The sequence below is a fragment of the Coturnix japonica genome, chromosome 16 (genome assembly GCF_054131305.1).
Source record: "Coturnix japonica strain WE chromosome 16, WE-NBRP24, whole genome shotgun sequence".
Classification (NCBI taxonomy): domain Eukaryota; kingdom Metazoa; phylum Chordata; class Aves; order Galliformes; family Phasianidae; genus Coturnix; species Coturnix japonica.
In genome coordinates, this window is record NC_140678.1 from 2,299,766 (window position 1) to 2,322,387 (window position 22,622).

General features: G+C 57.5%; 1 protein-coding gene across 1 annotated transcript in view; it reads left to right on the forward strand.

The window, feature by feature from the left end:
* Positions 1–581: 581 nt before the first annotated feature.
* The window catches only part of EFNA2 (ephrin A2), a 30,737-nt gene continuing 8,696 nt past the window's right edge, over positions 582–22,622 (forward strand). Inside the window, exon 1 of the mRNA XM_015886372.3 lies at positions 582–1,222. Coding sequence (XP_015741858.1) covers positions 1,101–1,222 — 122 coding nt within the window. The 5' untranslated portion in view covers positions 582–1,100. The remainder of the gene's footprint in view (positions 1,223–22,622) is intronic.

The window sequence follows — 22,622 nt, forward strand, 5'->3', positions numbered from 1 at the left end:
TTTGCAGTGCACCCCCCTTTGCAAAGCACAACCTATGTACCCCCCCTTACAATGCACCCTCCCCTTTGCAAAGCATAACCTCTTCATCCCTCTTTGCAAAGCATAATCTCTCACCCCCCCCAATTTGCAACGCACCCCACTTAGCAATACACCCCCCTTTGCAAAGCACAACCTGTGTGCCCCCCCAATTTGCAATGCATCTCCCTTGCAATGCACCCCCCCTTTGCAAAGCACAACCTCTGCACCCCCCCCCCATTGCAGTTCACCCCCATTATGCAAAGCACAACCTGTGTGTCCCCCCCCTTTGCAATGCACCCCCTTTGCAAAGCCCAACCTCTGCCCCCCATCTCGCACCGCACGACCCCCGCACCCTCTCCCCAACCCCCCCGGCCCCCCAACCCATCGTTCTCCCCCCTCCCCCATATTTATGACCGCTCGGGGGGCACCGTCGGGGCTCCGCCCTGTGTCTCCGTCGGGATCGCGCCGCGACCGTCGGTGGCAACAATGTGGCGGGGGGCGGAACCGTCGGCGTTGCGGGGCGGTGCGGGGCCGTGCGGGGCGGAGCGGAGCGGGGCGGGGCGGGGCGCGGCGCAGCATGGAGCGGCGGCGCTGAGCGCGGGGAGCGGCGGCCTCCGGCCCGGCCTTTGTCTCTCCGGTTCTCCCGGGCGACGCGGCTGCGGGCGGAGGAGCCGGCGGGGCCGGGCCGTGCCCCCCCATCCCGCAACACCGCGCTCCGCCCCGCACCCGGCGCCGCTCCGCACCGCGCCCCACCCGGCGCCGCTCTACAGGTGCGGGGCTGCTGGGCAGCGGGGGATTCGGCCGGGGAACTTGGTCCCTGGGGGGGGTGGGGAGGCGGCGGAGCCGGTGAGCTGAGCAGGGTCCGGTTCGGGGTCCGGTTCGGTCCCCGCCGGGTCGGGTCGCTGTGATGCGTTGGCCGCCGTTCCGAAGCTCCGCGGCCGCCCCCAACTTTCCCCGCTGACGGCCGCGGGGCCGCGGGCGATGGTGAGCTCCGGCCGCCCCCCCGCCGCCACCGCAGCCGTCGTTCCCGGCCGGGCCCGGAGCCGCTCCGCCGCCGCCCGCTGAGCCGCTCCGCCGGGACGATGCCGCGTTGGGAGGCGGCCGCGTTGCTCGCGGCGATCGTCGGCGTCTGCGTATGGAGCGACGACCCCGGTAAAGTGATCTCGGACCGCTACGCCGTCTATTGGAACCGCAGCAACCCCAGGTGAGCGCTGGGCCGCCCCCCATCCCGACCCTCCCCCCTCCAACCATCCCGGTTCGTGTCGGAGTTCCCGCACGCCGGGTTCGGGACAAAAGGCTGCGGGCGAACTCGGCGTTATTTCCCCTTTGGAAGAAGGAAGGAAGGAAGGAAAAAGAAGAAGCTCGCCGTCAGCTCCGGTAGTTTCCCCGCTCTGTCTTTGCGAGAAGAAATTGTTGCTATCGTTATTATTATTATTATTAATTAGGGGTTTTTATTATTATTTAACGTTGTTACGATGATGATTTCGGAGAGTTCATTATTTTTCCCCCTTTTCCCCCGTCGGATTTCTTTGTTTCCAATTCTATAAAGCCCGAATTCGCCCCGCGATGAGCTCCGGGTCTCCCTCCTTTCCCCCCCCCCCCCATCCTCACCCCCATCCCCTTTCCCTGCTAATAGAGCTTAACCCGGAGCTCCATCCCCCCCCCATTAACTCCCCCCCAGGTGCAGCCCCCGATCGGACCGCACAGCGCTGCGTTGCGGGGCCGCTTTCCATCCCCGCATCCACACAACTCACACCGACCCCATAAACCCCCCCTTAATTCCCCTCTCCGTCCCCCCTTTGCTCTGCTCTTTGCCCTCCAGCCATAGGGATGCGTTGACTCCGCGGTTGCTCTGCACTCCGGGATGGGACGCCCGGTTCCTTTGTGCGCTGTGTGTTGGGCCCCGCATCTGGGTTTTATTATCCCCCTCGCATTTTTGTGGGGGGGTTGGAATAGAAGGGAGGGCTTCTTTTGTAGGGGGTTGTGCCGTTGGGTCTTTTTGGTTTTTTTTGCTTTGGGTTTGGGGTTTTTCTCTTTTCTTTTCCCCGTTGTAAAGTTTACTTGCTTACGGTGACTGCTCCGTTTCGGCCGCACTTTGGGGGTTTTGCCTTTTGTTCTCCCAACCGGGGCTGTGCTGCAGGTTAAGGGATGGGGTTGTGGTGCCCATTGGCCATCATTATGAGTCCCATCCCGCTGCCATCACCCCACGCCATCCCAGTGCTGTCCCACAGCTGCGGCCCATTGGAGGCTTTGGGCCCTGATAGCAGCAGGGAAAACACCTTCAAGGTGGGGGGGAAACAGAGTGAGGGGTGTAGGGTGAGCAAACAATGGCTTCAGGGCTCACGTTGTGACCCACATTTCGGATCCAGGGCCACATCGGTGCCATCCATACAGACATCGGCGTTGAGTTCTCTCCTTGTTCTGCTCTTTGGGTCCGGCTGTGTCTGTCTGGAGTTACTCTTTATTACTGCAGCCTTTGTAAGCTTCTTCAGCTCTGCTTTTCCTCCCTTATTTTTCCCCTTTAAGTAAGGGGGGGAGATAGGAAAGGATCCAAAAGGATAGAAAAGAAAGAGAGAAGGAAATGCCCTCAAAGCACCCGACCTGCACACCTGGGCTGGGATGAAGGTTAATGCTGCTGTTTTCTATCGCCATCCATATTCCATAAAGGGCCGCCATCAATCTCCCAGTCAATCCTATTTACCCAGGTTAGATTGTTGCACTGGGAAGGTTTGGGTGTTGTATCCAAGCTGGGACGTCCGTGACCCATTGGAACTCAGGGTTTAATGCTGGCAGCTCTCAGCTCTCCCCATTGCAAAGCATTGGCATTGGGTTGTTCCATTACCTGCCCTGCCAGGGCCTGAGCAGCACCAACATCCCTTCCAGAACCTCGGATCTCCCTCAGCAGTTGATTTGTGTCTATAGAGATGTGCAAAGTGTGGGGTATTTTCCTCTCTCTCTATTTACGGTACTGATACAAATGCTGTAAATGGGCTCAATTTTTTTTTTCATACCCGTGGCCTATATTTAACTGTGAAGTCATTTCTGGGCTTTGGAAACCTCATTTTCTGCTTCTTCTTTATTATTTTCTTCTCTTTCTGTTGGTGAACACAGCTGGGATTTCTCTTCTGCTCCGGGTGGGCATTGCAGGGGCATTGCAAGGAGCATTTGAGCTTCTCTTTGCCCCTCGTTGCTTCCTCCGAGGGCTGATGTGGCTTTTCCTCCATGGCTCCGTGCTGCTCGCGGCCGCCGCACCGTATCCTGGTGCTCAGTGCTGTGTCCCAGCCCTACACATGGATGGAGCCCAAGCTGCCATGAGGGCGATGGCTTCAGGCCCTTCTTTGAGGGAGCGATGGAAACCCGCTGGTTGCTTTTCTATGGGGTGGCTGAGCTGAAGGTTTGACCCGTCTGCATTGGGAGCCGCATCTTGGCTGCGCCGTGGGTCCCTTTCATTTGGGTTGGGTCTATGGGGCTGGCCACGCCGTGCTTCTCCCATGTTCTGGCTTCCAATGTCCTCCAGCCATTGGGGTTTCTCATATCGGTGCCGGGCTTGGAGCTGATCGACCCCAACACCAGCAACGGGTTCCCTCGGAATCCCCATTTGGATCATTTTCCCTTTGTGTTCAGATCATTTGCAGCCCTCCCCACCCCTCTTTTCCAGCCCGCTAAGCCGTGTTAGCTATTCTCCACCAGCCAAGGGCTGGAGCAGCACGGTTAATAGAGAGCAGGGCCAGCTCCTGCAATGAGATTTTCTCTCCCTGTCCCTTCCAAGGGGCTGCAGTCACTCTCCCATTGCTCGCCCTTTTGGGGTCCAGATACCACCGGGGGCTGCAAGTATGGCTGCAAAGCTGTCACCGTGCACCAACAGAGATGCTTTGGAGGTCTATCTCTAATGTCTGTCCATGCAGCTGCCCCCTGTACCCGGGTTTGGTGCCATCCGTATCGATACGAGCATTTCTTTGCTGAGGTTCTGCTGTGAAATTGCAGCAATTTTTTCCTTAAGGAACTCGTTTCCAATGGTGAAATTATGTGTGTGTGTGTGTGGTTGAGATGTTAATTGTGTGTTAGAGATTTGCTCTCTGTCCTCTGTGTTTTTCCTCACTTGGGCACAGAGCTCGCTCTGCTCCGTTGGCTTGGATAGGGCTCACAGCATTGCTGCTTTCAGCCCCAGAGAGGAGTTGGAAGATTTATTTATCCCTATGCTCACAATGTGCCTCCAGCTCAGGTCCAGCCGTCCCCATACAGTCATGGGGTTGATCCATAGGTGCCACAGGGACCCCAAAGCATCAGCAGATGCCTATTGGAGGTGTGAAGCAGCGGCTATGGGGTCAGGCTTTCCCCATTGTAAGCAGCCCAGGAGATGCTGGGCTGGGGCTGCAGGTGGGTCTGATCACTGCTGGTGGGAGTTCTCCTCCCTCCTCTCCCCCTCTGCTTGTTGATGCTGCTGTGGCTGGGCTGCTAAATAGCTTCCCATTGTTTGAGAGCTAATTACCTCTTAATGAGGCTCCTTACTCAAAAGCCAAGAGGAGCGGTGGGTGTGCGGTGCTGCCTTTGGGCACTGTGCCCATGGGGAGAAGGTGCAGGGATGGCTCTGGGGATGGTGCCAGGTTTGGGGACCACAGTCCCATTGCACTGCATGGGACACTGCGGGGTCAGCGCCGAGCTGAGCTCTCAGCCCCATCCTGCATCCAGCGATGGTTCCAAAGCAGGGCTGGGCAGCATCCATGCACTGTGTGTCCTTGGTTGGTGCTGTCCCAGCCAGGACTGACCCCCCCAGGGCTGTGGGTTGATGGTTGTGGTGCTGGGAAGGAGCTGAGCTCTGCCCTGAGCCATCACTGCAATGGGGATAGCACAGCTATGGAGTGCAGCCATCGCATCGTGCTCTGCTCCGCAGCCCTGCATCCCAGCCCTGCTCTGCCCCATGGGCCGTTAATGGTGGGCCGGTGCTCGTGGGGAAGGATGGAGGTTGAGGCTGCTTTCTATCTGTCTTTATATATGTATTTTTCCCCCGTCCCTTTTGAAACATTCCCCTCCTTGTTTCCGAGCCCAGCGCTGATTATAGGGCAGGCGATGCGGCTGCAGGTTCCTCTGCTGTGCTGCTTTGGTGCCTTCGTGGGATCATTGCACGGTGCATCCCATTGAGCTCCTGGTATCACCACACACGCAGCCATCACCGCCGGCATTTCCACCACTGCATCCCTGGGATCAGCTGAATGCAGAACCCCAACTGCCTGCTTTCTATCCACAGAGCAGGCCCTGATTTAAGCTGTGCCACCCCAAAATCCCCCCTAAGAATTGATGTTCTCATTGCAGACCCTCTGCCCAGAGCCCGGCTGGCGCCGATGCACGGCACTGTGCTGCTCCACCTGCAGCAGGAGAGCCCCACGGATTGCATGCACCGTGCTGCATCCTGCACCGTGCTGTGCATGCACCATGCCTTCTCCCTGCTCCCCTCTTGCACCCAACTTCTCTGCATCCCTTTCCCCAGTGCCGCGGTGCTCCCTGCTCCATTTGAACCCAACTTTTGTTGCATTTTCCTTCCTTCCCTTTATTTCTCCCTGCAGAAAAGGACACCTTCCCAGGGTTGGTTTCTTTCTCCCGGAGCTCTGGGTATGGTCAGAGCTCCCTACGAGCTCACAGCATCAAGCTGTGTGTCCCAGCAGCTGCAGCACCTCCCCGTTGTCCTCCAGGAGGATTTCTTGCTGTGCCTTCGAGTGCTTTTGATTCAACCTCCATCCAAATACACACATTATATTTCAATCCAGCCGCCTTTATCAGCGCGGCGGCGAAATGAAACCAGCCCAGTTCTTCCTTTTTTTCTTCCCCAATCCCGTTTCCATTGAGAGGAGCAGCTCCTGCAGCCCATGTGCTGTTACCGGGTATGGGCTGAGCCCAGTGCCCGCCGTTCCCTTTCACTTTGGGTTTCCATCCACATTTAGTGGTGGTTTCTTTTGCATCCCCGTTGCCGTCCCCACGCAGGGAGAGCCGCCTCCCTCAGCTCCATAATCCCAATTATTATCTGCTCGCCCGATCGTGGCTTCTTATTACATTTGGCACTGCTGGATTTGCCTGCGTCGGGGCTGGGATTCATCTCCATGAGCTGGGGGGAATGAAATAGAGTGAGGGGCAAAGCTTGGGGATACAGGGGGGTCCCCATGTTGTCCCCCATTACCGCTGCATTTGGGCGCTGCCCACCGTGCTCTCCGCGCTGAGTGGGCGCCTCTTGTATCAACCATAGGGTTGAATGGGAAGTGGTTGTAATTACTTCTTATTTTTAATTATTGCTATTATTTTCAGTAATCCCTCCATACTTGCTTTTAATATAGAAGAAAAAGGTGATTTTTTTTTGCTTTGCTATTAATTCAGATGAGTCTCACCCCATCACTACCCTTCGCACAAAGGGTCCGCTCCCCACATCCCGTTCTGTTTCCATCACATCTTTATCTCCCATCTCCTTTCTCCTCCCAACTCCATCTTTTGGGTGCAATGTTTTGGTGGCTGCTGCATTCAGAGCCCTTTGGTGGGTTGGATTTCTGCTGCTCCCACACCCGTTGGTGCTCGGGGAGCTGTGTGGTTCCATCGCCGCTCGCTGTTTCGCTTTGCATCCCCTCTCCTCTTCCAATGCTCTTCCACCATTTTGCTCCGTGTGGAGCACAAAGTGCCCGTATCACTGCTTGCTGGCCTCAATGAGAGCTGGCTGTGGGGTCACACTTAAACAGAGCATCAGAGTGAGCATCCCAACATGGTACCATCCCTTTGCCGCTGTGGACCGCGGTGCTCGGCTCAGTGCAGGGTCCTGGGGAGCATCGAGGTTGCCCTGTTCTAACTGAGGGTGTGAGGCCGTGGGGTCCCCCCTGTGCCCAACACCCCCTGTGCCCAACACCCCCTGTGTCCAACAGACCCCCCGCAGCCTTTTGTTGCACTGCCATAATTCCTATTCTCCTCTCTGTCCATCCCACCGCGGTCGGGCGCGGGGACCTTCGGATGGTGCAAGCAATGCATGAGGGTGGAATGAGCTCCAGTTCCCAGCTCAGAACACAGATATCACCTCTCCCCCAGCCGCAGTGTCTTGTGTTGAGGTGAGGAGCAATGCTGGGGTTGCATGGAGCTGCTCCATCTGTGGTGATGTGGGGTTTGGGTCCCAAGGAAGCGCCGTGTCCGGTCATTTACCCCCCCTGGGATAAAGCCCAGCTGGGCTCTGTGTGTTTGGTTGTTGGTTTTTTTTTACCTTAAACATTTTAATATTGGTTTCACCTTATAAATCACCGCACCGGGCTGCCTTGTAAAGGGAGATTTATGGGCCCAGGTGTGGCTATGGTGCAATGAACTCTGCTGCTGGCCAGTGTGTTGTAATGGGGGTGGGGGTGTAAATCCCATCCCGTGGGGGTAGGACTGGGAATCACACCCTACATCCCTCCTGCACACACCGGGTCCCCCCCCCCAGAGCCGTGTATCCCTACTGCTGGTGTCAATCTATGGGGCTCAGCCCCACTCTCCCCCCCCACGGGTGGCTGCAGCAGCTCCAGAGGGATTTTCCTATCGCCAGCGCTGCCCGTAGCAGCACAAACGAACCAAGTAATTGCAACATGGAAATATTTTGTGCTCATTAAGCGGCACACGAAGGAGCAGCGTTCCCTGGCGCAGGCAGGGACTCCCGGGGGTCACCGGGACCCAAATCCTTCTGCTTTACTGTGGCCAAACAATGAGACAGGTGGGGGTTGTCCCAGGGCATGGGGACACCCTGGTGCTGGGTATAGCCCCATGCAGAGCTTCAGTGCTGTGGGGTGCAGTGGTGGCGGTGCAGCTGCCCCAAATGCAGTGCATTACGGCTTGAAGTGCTGGGGACACTCTGACACTGCGCTGCTGTGTGCCAGGCCCTGGGGTGCCCCCTCCTCCTGCAGCATAGGGATGGTAATAGATGGATGATACCGCACTGGAGGTGCCAAGGAGCTCCAATGCATGGAGCATGCGAGGGCATGGGGATGCAGCAGAGTCCAGCACGTGCTCATGGTGCTCCTCCAGCACTGCCGCGATGCTCTGTGCTCTTCTTGATGCCGGAGGAGCGAAGCTGCTGCGTGGGGAGCGCCCGGGAGAGCTGCAGGCGGGGGAAGCTTTATGGCTGTAGTTAAGGAGACTTTATGATATTGTATCTGAACAATTGCCTGCTATTATCTGGATCGATGCAGCGTGATTGAGACGCTGGTTGATAACCCAGCCGCTTTCACACCGCGCCGGGTCGCTTTGCTCTCCATAATGCCCCTCAGCCCTTCTGCTTTGCTCCTCCAGATCTGTGTGCTGCGGCCGTGGGCTCTCACCATGGGGCATCCCATGCTCTGCACCACACTGGTTGTCCTGCATGGGGGCCCGAGCACTGTGGGGCTGTGCTGGCTGCCAGCTCAAGGCAGTGCTGCATTGGGTACTGTGGGGCTCCTGGGGGTGCTCTTAGAGGTCTGTGCTGTGCCCCAACATGAGGTTGGACACCAGAAGTCATCCGCTCTCTGGCTGAGCCCCAGCTCCCCTTTGTGGACACAGAAATTCATAGTGTGGGACCCACTGGGGTTGCAGACCCTATCCTGATCTTGGGAGGGGGCTTGGGGTCCCGGCCCCACCTCTGCTCGCCCCACAGCTCTGCATGCTGCGTCCCCTGCAGCTGTAAAACGAGGGCAGTGATACCTTTCCCACCTCACAGAGGGCTTGGGAGGCTTAATTAGTTAATGTTCGTAAAGTGCTTTGAGGATTAATTAATATTGCGAGTCATTTTTCTGATGGTAAAACGCCACTTCCCTATCTCCGCACCGCGGCCGTTCTGCTTGACCCCATAACAAAGCCAAGGCAGATAGGGCTAAGCTCAACACCCCGCTGCTGTGCTGGGAGCAGGAGGGCAGCGTGCCCAATGCTGGGGAGCATTGCTTCACCCCACCCCATGCAGCCATGCAGCATTCCCACTGCTGGGATGCATGCTGCTGCCACCGCCCCGTGCCGCTCAGTTCCTGCTTTGTACCGCATGCATCTTGCATGGAGCTGCCCCATGCGCTGCCCATTGCACCCCACTGCATCCCATATCCCCCTGCATCCCACTGCATCCCATATCCCACTGTGGCCCCCCGGGACCCGCAGGGCTGTTGGCTCAGCCCCATCTGCTCAATGCATTTGGGTGTTTCCCAGCGGCGGAGAGCAACCACGGAGCTGCCTTTCCCTGCGAAACAAGTTGTAGCAGGCACATACACACCTGCCTGCGAGCTGCTGGCAGCGCGGGGCATTTCTGCTGTCTTAATTCCCGTATGCCATTAGTCAGAGCGCTGACTGGCAAGTTTTGTTTCCCTCCGAGATGATTTCTCAGCAGCGGCGCTGCTCCGCGCTGCTCACCCGCATCCCTCCTGCTGCAGCACCGGGGTCACAACAGAAGGGGGGGGATGAGGATGGGAGGGGGTGTCCCCAACCCTTAATGTGGTGTCTATGCGTAGCTTGGGGTCTGTGCTTATGGGGTTTGCTGCTCTGCTGCCCTGCTCTTGCACCGTGTGTTTGCTGTTCCTTTTGGAGAGGACAAAGAGCGGCGCATGGGGCCACGTTGAGCCGCCACCGCCCGTACCCCGCTCTGTGCCGCTGCTGCCATCCCAGCAATTAAGCTGGAAGTAATGCAATGATAAAAATAACACGGCGTCCTTCTGCAGCACGTGGCATCCCACCAGCTCAGAGGTGTTTAAAAAGCCCATTTAACCCCAATCCCGCTGTCAGGGTGTGTGGGGTGGCATTGGTGCTGCGTCTCCGCTCCTTCCTTGCTCTCCTCGAGGTGTGGGTGGCTCCAGTTCGCCCAGTTGAGAGACTGGTTTGACGAGGGGCAGCTTTGAAATAATATGATTTACATGTGGGGTTGGTCTTTTTTGGTTTTAATTTCTCCTCTTTGCAGGGTTGTTCGCTCTCCAGGGCTTTGTTTTCCAGCTCTTCTCCATAATGCAAAGAGCAGAAATGAGTTCCGTCGACGGCGATGGAGGCACTCGTGCCGTGGCAGGGACTGGGAGCAGAGATGGGCTTTGGGTTATGTGAGCGGGGCTCTCAGGCTGTGCCTCTTTGGGTACGTTTCTCAGCCCTTGTTGCAGTGGCTGGGAGCTGAACGCCATGTGCCATCCCCGCATGGGGACAAAGTGCGGCGCCATGGGGTGGAGGGGCACAGAATGGCTTTGTGGCGGTGTTTGTTGTGCCCTATGGAGCTTGATCCCGTGAGCAGCCTCACCCCATTGGTACCACGGCCCCGTTGTGCCCAGAGGATGCTCTGAGTGCTGCTCAGGAAGCATTGGGCCGGGTGCTGCCGTGCCATCACCATCTCCCCATGGCGCACACACGGCGCTGCCGCCCCGTTCTCACCCAGACCCCATCCCACACATCTCCATAGCTCAGCGCTCCTGGCCCCATCCCATCTCCTGCCCTACTCAGAGCACTGGAAGGGGCCGAGCAGTTTCCGGGCCGGGAGGGATGGAGGGGGGAAATGGTTTCCGCTGCTGGGGAACATATGGATCCAATTGCTCCATGCAAAACCGAATGGTGTAGGACCGCTCCTCCGGGCATCCCCGCTGTCCCCATCCCATCCCAGTGCCCGGGGCTGCCCGTGCCATCCTTGGGAGAGCCTCCACCCTCCGGTGCCTTTTGTCAGCCTCAGAAAAATTGACCTTGAAGCGCGCTGGAAGAGCCCTGCAGCTAATCGTGTTAGGAGGTGTCTGACTGCAGCTCCGTGCTGCTCTACCTGAGCGGCATTAGCAAAGGGGACGCGTCGGGCTCGCGGCGCCCCGGCTCAATAATTGATGCGTTTGCTCAGCTCCCCTTCCGTGGAAGGAAACCCAAGTGGTGGGAGGACGACGGCTCCGGTGTGGGTGTGGGATGGGGATGGGGGTCGGGGTTTGGGCCCTGTGTGCTGCCCGGAGACCCTCATGGACACCGAGGAGCTGTTGGGTGAGCGCACCTCCAGCCTCAGGCTCAGGAGCCAGGAACCCAGGAGCAGCACTGCCTGCACCCCTACACCCTGCAGATACCATCCATGAGCATCATCACCTCCCATGTCCCTCCTGATGTCCCCAATCCCTGCGCTGGGGCCATTGGCTCCAGGCGCTCCCCAACCTTTCAGCCCCCTCCGCCTCTTCCCAGCCCCATTCCCTTCCTCTTCTCCTCCCCACCTCTTTTTTCTCCCCCCCACCCTCAGGTTTTCTTTTCCTTCCCCCTCTCAGAAAAGCGTGCGGGGAAGGGGAGAGATTTTGACCTTCTGCCTGGAACCAATTAAAAAGGTCTTTCCGCAGAGACGAAAGTGCTCGCGCACCTTTGTATGCTGCTAACGGGTGGAAGAAAGCAGAGGCGGCCTTTGAAGGGGGGATGGAGGTCTCTCCGCTGGGACCCCTCCAGGCTTTCAAAGCCTGCGTTACTTCTTTATTTTTAAATAGCCAAATTAAAGTGACTCCTGCTTCCTTTCCTCCCCGTGAGCGGATCGTGCCTTGAGCACGTGGCCCCGGGAGCTGCGGGGCTGTGGATGGGGATTGCATTGGGGGTTCTTGGGGTTGGGGGCTGCCCTACTTTGATCCCCCACCCTCCAACACTCAGCACCACAGTTCTATGGGTTCAGCTCTCCGTTTTGGTGGTGTTGGGGTGGGGGGATGGAGGTTCCCTGTACAGCAATAGGGTTGGGGGACGGGCACTAGGGACATTGCCCTGCCACCCCCTGGGCACGCAGCCCCTTGAACTCAAGCAGCCACTCGGATGAGTGGGCTCCATCAAAGGACCCCCCCCTCCCTTTCACCCCTCCTGGCCACCTCCCCATCTCCTTAAGACACACTGAAAAGCGCCCGGAACAAAGCACAGGAAGGATTTAAGGTGGTTTCCTTACAGACCTGAATATGGAGCTGCTCAGTGGGGGCAGCGCGGGGGCTTTCATCCCTATACAGGGTTGGGGCGTCCCGGGGCCCCCCTGGCTTCTTTTTTTTTCTTTTTTTTTATTGGAATTATTTTTTATATAGTCTCAGATTTATTTTGCCACAGTATAATTCTGAAAGACAGCGGACTATGAATTATTCATTGACCCCTAACTGCCTTTGCATACAATCCTGGCCGGGGGAAGAGCGCCCGTGTCGAATGCATTTGTGCACAGAGCTGCCCCAAAAAGGGACTGAAATCCATTTTTAAGGTCTGGTGGGGACGTTGGGTGTTCTGGGGTGGGGGGAGGGTTGGAGCACGTGGGGTAGGGGCAGAAAGTTCCTTTTATGGGGGGGGGAAAGGGGGGGATTCTCTGCCTTCACATGGGCTGGAACAGCTGCGTTGTTCCCTGGGGTGACCCTATGGGTGTCCATATGGGGGTCCCTATGGGTGACTCCTGGGCCGCTTTTGGGTCTTGGCTGCCCCCCAGGCTGAGTTGGGTTTGGGGTTATGGCGTTGCCCACTGCTGCTCCATGGGGTTGGATTCTCCCCTGTGGGGAAGGCAGGTGGGAAGTTGGCTTTTTCTCTTTGGTCCGTTTCCTCTGTTCCCAAGCAATCCTTTAGCATGAATCGAAATGTGAAACATCTCCGAGAAAGGAGAGGGATTCCCCAAAGGGTGCACGTGCCGATGGCGCTGCGTCGGACCGCTGCCATCACTGCCATCATCCCTATGAGCATCACTGTGCTGGGGTGGGGGGGGTGGCCCCATCCCTGTCCTCCATCCCAATCCATTCTGCTCTCAGTGCCACCACTGCCCTGCGATGGGGGGGGGAAAGGTCCTGGTTGGGGTGGGTGGAACTGCTTTGTGTGTGTTTTGGGGGGGAAAGAGGGTGAGAAAGAAGGAGGGAGGAAGGGGGGGGTCCACCTTTGGAATGGTGTTAATCTGATTAGTGTCTGAGTGAATGGACAAAGCCAAAAGGCTTAAAGCAGTGAAAGGAGCAGGGTGGGGCTGGGGGAGCTCGGTGCCCTGCGCAGACCCCGGCGGCTCACGGCAAATTAGGTCAAATTTGGCTGGGGAAGCACGAGGGGAAGGAGTGTAGGGGGGGGGAGATCAGGGGGGGCTCTGGGCAGGGAGATCAGAGCGCTGCTGTGGCCCCTGACCCCAATGCTGCCTCTGTTAGGACCCCCAGTGTGGGCGCTGCCCTGACCCTGCCAGGGGCCACGCACCCCCTGCCCTGTGGCCTCGTGCCGGGGAGACCCCTTGCTGGTGCTCAGACCGGGGGAGTTCCCCATAGCCCCCATCCTCAGAACGCCTACATGGGGAGAGCTCAGCCCCACATCCAGCCCTGCCCTCTTGTGTGTCCATCAGTCCTGCTGTCTGTGGGTTGGGGGTCCTCTGCAGGGCTTGGGGCCCACACTGTGAGTCTCACTGCAGCAATGCACTGTGACCACACCTGGTATTTTGGGGGGTACATAGCTCAGGTACAAGTGGGTCCCCCCTGTGCCTCATCTGGTAGCTGGGGGTGGAGGCTGTTCCCAATAGGATGGAGTGGGATCCTGGCATGAGCCCTGTGGTTCTTGGTGGTCAGTGATGGTTGTAATGCAACTCAGGCTCCGCTGGGATGGCAGATGGGTCTCAGTGAGCACTGGGATGGGGGTGGTGAACCCTAAAAGCCTTTCAGTCCCTTTGGTTGTCCATGGATGGGAGCAGCGCGGAGAAGGGCTGGCTGTTCTCAATGGGTGCGGCTGCAGTTCCATAGGGTCCCATTGCTGCCTTGGTTTCTCTGCATGTATGGGGGCTGCACCAACCTGTGTCCCATGCATCCCTTTGGTTGGGTTCATAGCAGCCGGGTCTGAAATGCACCACAAGTCAGCACAAGTGGGAACAAAGCCTGGAGCTGCCCATGGGTGGGGGAGCATTGGGCACCGCCTGGAGCTGCAGCTTCCAAGAAATAGAAAATGAGGGAGGGTTAAAAAAAAAAAAGAGAGAAGCAAAAAAAAAAAAAGGAAAGCAAGAAAGCAAGCAGTTCCCCGATTACATCTGGTGCAGTGACAAATCTGCCAGGCAGGTGATTATCCAACACGGACGTGCCCAGTGCGGATACGGCTCGGATTAAAGGGGAAGAAGGGGAGGAGGGGGGAGATGGCCCCGTTAAACCAACACCACCCGAGGAGCGGACCCATGTGGGGAGGTAATATGGGGAGGGGGCTGCGGACCCCCAGCCCCACTGCAGCATGGACCCCCCCCTATATCCTGCAGCGCCCGGTCCCATCATGCCCTCGGTGCGCTGCTGCCTTTCCAGGCACGTCCCGGCATCCCCTCGGGACGGCGCAGAAAATTAACAGCAGTTCAGATCTGAGGAACTTTATGACACGTGTATGATAGGACTGAACCAGGGCATAATTGAATGACGGATGAGCTTCCAAGAGCCACATTTCCAGGGAGTAATGAAAAATAGAAGTGCTATTGACTAAAGGAGCTTTCGGCGGCCGCGCGGCGCGGTGCGGGATGAGCCGGCTGCCGGCAGGGGGAATGCATCAATACGGCAAGTAATAGCTCAGTTATTATAACTCTGGAAATGTCATTCAGGCCTAACCAGAGAACACTAGCTATTAACTAGCCTTAAACAGCGCGTGCGGGGCGGGCAGCCCGGCCTGGGAGCACCCGCTAATTATTTTGCCTTCCTCCGTGGCTCCGCTGCAGTTTCCTCCTCGTTCCGCCATGGGTCGGGCAGCAGCCCCATGTGTGTGTATGTGTGTATGTGTATGTGGGGTGTGGATTTGTCCCTACAACCCCACAGGGCTGCAGCTCCCGGCCCCAAACATGCTGCAGCTGCTCCAGATCCTCTGCAGAGGCGGATGAGCAGCGATGTGCTGCGGGATTGCAGCCTGCCCGTCTCAGGGCACGGCGCTCCGCAGACCCCTGAGGTGTAATGAAAGCCTGTGGGGAGAGTATCGAGTGAACCTAAATGGATTTTCTCCATTAACACAGCCCTATCATCCCGTTATCAGCTCCTCGGTGCACAGCGCTCGGGGTCTGCGGTTGGAGTGGGCTGCACTTAGCGTGTTCTCCAGCAACACAGCCGCCTGCTGCTGCAGCAAGGATGCAGCTGCACCCAGCCCTGGTGTGCTGCATGTGTTGGGCATGCTCCATGCACTTTGCACACTGCATGCACCTGCTGTGCTCTATGCATTTAACACACTGCATGCACCCGCTGTGCTCTATGCACTTAACACACTGCATGCACCCGCTGTGCTCCATGCACTTAACACACTGCATGCACGCACTGTGCTCCATGCACTTTGCACACTGCATGCACCCGCTGTGCTCCGTGCACTTAGCACACTTGTGCACTTTGCAGTCAAGGTGCTGCTTTTTGGGTGAGCATGCTCAGAGTGTGCAGCAAGGTGTGGTAAATGGGCGTCTGGTGCACAACCCACCCTCCCCATATTCCCCCCCCACCCCACCCAGCAGTGCAGGTGCAACATAGAGGGCTCAGTGGGGCGAGGGAGGGGTGGAGCCCATGGGTCTCATTCCCACGCACAGCTGCAACCTGCTTTGCAAGTCAGGGTTCATCATTAGCCAGGAAATAATAATTAATGGTTGGGCAGACAGGAGGCATTGCATCGCTCCCCCCACCCCCCAGTCAAAGGGAGCTGACAGAGCTTTGGTGTGATGAATTACAGCTCCGTGATGGTGAGCAAAGTCCTGCACCATCCTGATGGGGTAACAGGGTTTGAATCCTGCCTGGTGACCCCCAGGGACAGTGGGGTGGCACTGAGTACACAGGGGTGGTGCACCCAACTGGGCACCATTGTCCGGTGGGGGTCCCCAGCTGCCTGTAGCAGATAACCCCCAGCAGCTCCCCCTTATCAGCACCAGCCGTGTTAATTAGGGCGCTCAGCGTGAGCAGCCTGAGCACGTATGAGCACGCGTGGCCTCGTGCATGGGCTGGCACATGTCTGCAGCAGGGACACGCAGGGCTTGCACGCAGCTGCAGGGCACAGTGGCGTGCAGGATGGGTGTGCATGGGTATGTGCATGCTGAGCTGGGTGTCCATATGTGCACAGCGGATAGGTATAAGTGCATGCATGCTGCAGGGAGTGTTCATGGGCGTATGCACGCTGCAGTGGGTTTGCACAGGTCTGTGCATGCTGGGGCGGGTGTGCATGAGTGCACACATGCAGGCCAGGCGTGGCAGCGACCTGCAGAGCACAGCAGCAGCCTCCTTGCTTTCCCTTCCCCTCCTCTCCTCACCCCCTGCCGGAGCGCTGTGCCCCTCTCACCTTTGCTGTCAGCCACCACCATAAACACCTTCTGCTGCATTGCCCTGCCCTGTCCTGAGCCATCTGCTGCGCTCTGCTCACCTTCTCCTGGCCCCGTTCCTCTGCATCCCCCACCCGCTCTGCCCCATCCCCATCCAGCCCCATCCCCATCCAGCCCTGCCCCATCCCCATCCCCATCCAGCCCCATCCCCATCACTCCGTGCCCCATCCCCATCCAGCCCTGCCCCATCCCCATCCCCATCCATCCCCATCCAACCCTGCCCCATCCCCATCACTCCTTGCCCCGCACCCATCCAGCCGTACACCCTCGAGTCTCTCCAGGAACGGCAGCAGGAGGCGAGGAGCCCCGACTGACGGCTCTAACGCAATTAGCGTTACACTTTCCAGCCGCCGTCTCTTCCCCGACAATGAATTTCTGATCTGATTACATTTGTGCTGACCCCGCCGGCACATCCAGCTGGCTGCCGCCGGCCTGGCGGGCGCTCCCGCAGCGTTCAGGGCTATGGGTCGGTGTACACGGGGACCCCCCCCCCGGTGCCCCCAACCCAGCGAGGAGGTGCCCGCATCCCCTTTGCTGTGCGGTGTCACCCAGCCTCGATGCCGAGCAGGGGATGTGGGGGCGGTGAGGGGCACCCTGGGGTGGCAGCGGGTGCCAGGGGGCGTTGGGGGCATGTGCCTCCCCTCGGTGTCCCCCTTACCCCCTAAGCAGACCCCGCTCCGTGCGCCCTAAGCCCTACATTGGGGCGGTGATGGGGGATTGAGGGCAGTGCCGTGGGACCGGTGCCGCCCGGTTTTATTAGCAAGTTTAACCTCCAGCCTTCCTTACATGCCACAGTGCCCGTAACTAGTGCAGAGGCTGCTTTTATGTGCAAATGAGCCTTTTTTTTTTCTTAATCTTTGACAGAGAATGTGCTGTGTTTACATAACAGAGGGCCCTGGTACTCTGGAGAGGGCCACTGACAGTGCTGGCAGGAGATGTTAAGAAAGATCTAACATTTCTGATCTCTGTTTAGCCAGAGGCACTGCGAGGCAGCGGGAGAGGGTGGCTGGGGGGTGCCTGGGGGAAGGCGGCTGTGCTGCTGCCCAGGGCTCAGCGGGCACAGGGTCAGGGCATGGGGATGTGGGTATGGGGTCGGGGCAGGGGATGGGGACACAGGGATGTGGGCATGGGGTCGGGGCAGGGGATGGAGGCACAGGGATGTGGGTGGGTATGGGGTCGGAACAGGGGATGGGGGCACAGGGATGTGGGTATGGGGTCGGGGCAGGGGATGGGGGCACAGGGATGTGGGTATGGGGTCGGAGCAGGGGATGGGGGCACAGGGATGTGGGTATGGGGTCGGGGCTGGTGGAGCAGCAGGGATGGAGCTGCATAGGATGATGCTGCAGGTGCCGGATCTCTGAGCCCAGTGCTCGGGGTGACAGCCATGAGCTGGCTCAGGAGAGGGGAAATGCTTTCCCTGCCAGCTTGGGTGACACAATGACCAATATCCTCACGCCTGCCAGGTTAAAATGCATTAATTCAGGGTAGTCCGTTAATGGCAATATTGATTAGTCTCAGTGCTGGACTAACGAGCATCCATGTTAATGCTGGGTGAGCGGTGTGAGTTGCAGCAGCTGGTGCAGGTCCAGGAGCTTTGGGAGGGGGGGATATATGCAGTACACCCCCAAATTCACTGTGAGCACTTGGGGGGGCTGAGCAGCATCTTTGGCACGAGGAAATGGAGCATTTCTCCACCAGGCCCACATCTTTCCCATTGACATCTGCTCTTTTTCTTCCAGGAAAAGTGAGTAACCTTGTGAGCCAGAGGAAAACCTGTCTTGTCTGTGCCTGTATCAATCCATCAGCGTGTGTCTCCCCATCTCCCTGTCCATCCGTCTCCTTAGCTCACGCTGCACTTTGTCATGGTGGCAGAGCCCACCGTCGGGGTCCACCTGCTTAGCTCAGGTCCATTCCCAAACCGAAAGCCCTGGCTGCTGGTTTAGTGCTTTGCTGGGGAGGGATTTCTGAGGGCAGAATGGCCACATCCAGCTTTTCCCATTGGCTTTTCCATTTCTTGGTGTAACTTTGGCAAAGTCTCTTTGCTTTGGGCAGGGCTGGTTCAGGCAGTGGGGCCTGAAGGTGAACAGTGGGACTGTGGTCAGGGAGACAAAGTCCCACGCTGAGGATTTCCACCTCTTCTACTTCATTTCCCAGCACCTTCCATCCAAATTCCTCTCTGGTTTCTTGGAGAAATTAATTAGCATCCACACCACCGTGTTAATTGCAGAGGAGCACGAAGGCACTGCGATGCTTCCTGCACACTCAGCTGGAGCTGAACTCACTCCAGCATTCATCTGCTCCCCTAAATCACATCAATGTGGGGGAGCAGCTTGGTTTTGGGGTGCCCCGATTCCCCCAGCCCAATGCTGGCTGCTGCTGGGAGCTGTTTCTGCACAAGAGCCCATGAGAAGTTCCCTCTCCCCGAGCACTGCAGCTCATCTCCCACTTGAGGCAGCTCCGTGGTTCAGCCTCCAAATTAAAACGAATGGCTGAGGGCACATCTCATAAGATAAGTGCGTCGTCTTGAGAGCAGTTGAGATGTGAGAAGGGCCGAGCACGACGTCGCAGGGTGAGAGCAAGCGATGGGGCATCTCTGCATCCTCTGCTGCTGCTTAAATGCCTTGGCATGGCTGTAGGACAGGCAGCTCTATGGGGCTCCTTCCCTATGCAGGTCTATGGGGCAGGGAGCTGGGGGGTTCCCTTCTGCCCTATGGGAAGGCTCCACAATGCGTGGGCGCAGCGCTCCGTTACGCGCCAGCATTTAAACCAGATTTAGTTTTCTTCTCTGTTATAAAGTCTCCCCTTCGCCCGCGGGAGCGAGGATTGCTGCTCCTCTTCTAGATCTGCAAACAGGCTGAAATAATAGCTCCGGGTGTACCCATTTATCTATATGTCTATCTATTCATGCATCCCCATCTCATCCCACTCTGTCACCCGGTCCTGTAATATCTCAGCATCTCCCTAAAGCAAAAGATGACAATAAAGTGTAAATGGGGAGTGTTGGCTCTGGAGCATAATGATGGCAATTTAGATGCCAGCCATAATTTTTCCACTGTTGCCCCAGGTAACAGAGCAGTTGTCTCCTGGGGGAGCGTGGGGGAGCCCGGATGAGGTTACCTCCATTCTCCTGTGGCCAATGGTGGCATGGCACTCCTCTGGCTGTCATCTGTATGGGAAAATAGGAAGGGAGAGGTGTGGAAATGAAGATGAGTGAACCTCTGGAGCGTGGGCTCGATAGGCTGGGAGGCTCTGGTTGGACACAGGGACTTGGGGGGTGGATGCTGCGGGGCTGTGGGGCACTATGGGGCCATAGGGCTCTATGGGGCCATGGGGATATCTCCAGCTCACAGGATGGGGATGCCCCTCATCTGGCTGCCCTGCTGCCCCTGTCCATCCACAGTGCTTGGGTGTAGATATATATAAGAGTATATAAGAGTAGCACAGTGAGCTGGCAGTGATTAATTCAGCTAGGAAAGTACCCACTGGTGTGGAGCAGCAGCTCTGTGTGCCCATGTATGTGTGTCACCCACACTGTGCTGCCCAGCCCAGGCTGTGCCCATCTCCTGGCTGTGTTTCTACTCACTGTGTCCCCATGACATCCATACAGGTGAGCCTATGCAATACCTGCAGAGAGTTACACAAAGCTTTTATCTGTGAGCAGCACCATTGGGGTGTGATGGCCTTGAAAGCGCCGCTCAGTGCTACGAGGCAGCACCCAATGCTGTGTTGGTGGAGGCAGCAGGGTTCTCACTTTGGGCTGTGTTTTGCACTGTAACCCACAGCCAGGAGCCAAATCAAAGCTCTGCTCTGTGCTGGATGCTGGTGATGGGTTAATGGGGTTTCCCACCCAGTGCTGCCATCCACACCAGGGTCCCACCACCCCCTACATATCCCCACTATAAGGCTCAGCCACGGGGCTGTCAGCCAACGTTAAGCCCCAGGTAACCTCCCGTCGGTGGGAGCCGTCACCATCATCCCAGATAACTGTAATCGAGCTGCTGAATATGTAACCAGGCTCAGAGTTTGGGAGTCAAGATAAATATTGATATTAAAGCTGTCAGGGCTTTAATATCAGCCAAGTGATGGCTGATGGTGGCTCCGATGGTGTCTTATCACCCATTGCCCCGTCCCACGGCCTCTCCTAAAAGGGGTGGGGGGAATATAATGGTGTCCCTACATTGCACTCTTGCCCTCCTATATTCAGGGCTTCATGCTGTGCAGGTGCTGGTGCCCATCCCTGTCCATGTCCCCATCCCTCCTCCTGCTCCCTTTGCTCCCACTTGCTCCTTCTTTATTTTTTTAATTAGCTGATTCGCTCTCCGGCGCTGAAGTGCGTTTTCAGGCACCACATTCAGGAAACCTCATTAACACAGATCAAAAGGAGCTTTTAATGATTTATAAAGGTGCAGCAGTTTGGAGAAATTAAATAATTTACGTGGTGTGTGTACGACGGGTCCCATAAGACCACATTACAGGCACACCATGAGCTGCAGCCAGAGCCGTGCTGGAGCTGTGCCGGAGCTGTGCCATGGTACTAGAGCTGTGCCATGGTACCAGAGCCATGCTGTGGTTCTGGAGCTGTTGTGATGCTGGAGCTGTTGTGATGCTCTGGAGCCATATTGTGGTTCTGGAGCATGCAGTGATGCTGCACATCTGCATGCACCGAGGCGTGCTATGGGGCTGGCTGCTGTCTAATGCTGCACGTAGGGCTGCCACTGGGCATGGGATGGGATGGGATGGGATGGGATGGGATGGGGATGGGGATGGGATGGGATGGGATGGGATGGGATGGGATGGGATGGGATGGGATGGGATGGGATGGGATGGGATGGGATGAGATGGGATGAGATGGGAAGCATGGGATGGAATAGGATTAAATGGGATGGGATGGGATGGGATGGGATGGGATGGGATGGGATGGGATGGGATGGGATGGGATGGGATGGGATGGGATGGGATGGGATGGGATGGGATCCTCGCCATGCTGCGCTGGTGCCGGTGCCGCAGAGCGGTGGCCATGCGCGTTAATGCCGCGTTGCAGCAGGGTGTGAGAGCTGGAAGGGAGTGAAGGAAACTGTCCCGGCTGGGAGGGATCACAGCCCTGCTCTGTTGGCTCTATGGCCATGCTGGGTGTCTTACCAACACGTGTAATGAGCGCAGTCCTTGAGATGGGGCAGCTGTGGGTGGTGCTGAGGGCTGAGCTCTGCCCTCATGTTGAGCCCGGGTGCCCTAAAAGCAGCCCCAAGAGCTGCTCCCATTCCCCATATGGGCTCCAAAAGCGGCCCCAGAAGCTCCACTTGGGGCACCCTATTCATTCGCACGGCGCACATCGCCCCGCAGCGCTCAGCATCGCAGCTCCACGGCTCAGTAACGCGGCCGGCCAAGGAGATATAGCAAAAAAAAGAAAGAAACAGATGGGAAAACGAGCTTAAACGATCCCGGCGTGAAGTCCATTGCCGGCCACGGACATGCCAGGAACCAGCAGAGCAACGGGATTAATAGAGAAAAGAGCCGGAGCGCTGCGGATCACGCGTCCTCGCCTCCTCCCTCGGGAGCTCAATTCCCCCCCGGCCCCGCGGGATGGGCGCTGCCTGGTGCTGCTGTTTTATCGCCTTTTTTTTTTGCTGTTTTCTCGCTTTTTGCTGTTTTCTCGCACGTTTCCCTGCGGGGGGAGCTCGGCTCGGGGTCCTCCCGGTTGTCCGCTGTGGTTTATTTGCATTTCCATCAGGTTGAGCTCAGCCAGACATTGCGGGGCGAGGCTGGGGGTTGAGGGGCGAGCCGGTTTCTTTTGCTCTGCGAGAGGTTTATTACTCCTGATCACGCTGTGACCATTTGAATGAAGGAGATTTGCTGGAGGTGAAGGTGGAAGGGAGGATTTTCAAGGCCGGGTCCAACGAGGCCGAGGGGACCCCTGGAGCCGCAGCCCACCGGTTCCAAAGCTCTGATGGTTCCACACCTCCTAATTTCCAGCCTCAATTTATTCATGGCCGGTTTATACCCATTTGTTTATGTGCCAATGCCGTTCTTCAGCTTAAATAGCTCTTTTCCATCCGTAATATCAACCTCCCCCCCCCCCCAGTCCTCCTCCCCCCCCCTCCTCGCAATGTATTTGAGTGCAATCATACCTCTTTTCAAGCTGTTCAGGAAAGAAAAAGCTGAATTCTTTAACCCTTGGGACACGGGCTGGTCGTGCAGGGTGTAACATCACCACGAGACGAACACCCTGCAGTGATGTGTGGGGCTGCTGAGCTTCAATGGGGCTCCTTATGGGAGGGGGAGGCTGATGGCCAAGGGGAAAGCGAGGCAGTGAGGGCATAAGATGGGGTCTAAGTGCCGATACCCCAAAGCTTTGGGTGCTTCTATGGGGTTCGCAGTGCAGGGGTACGAG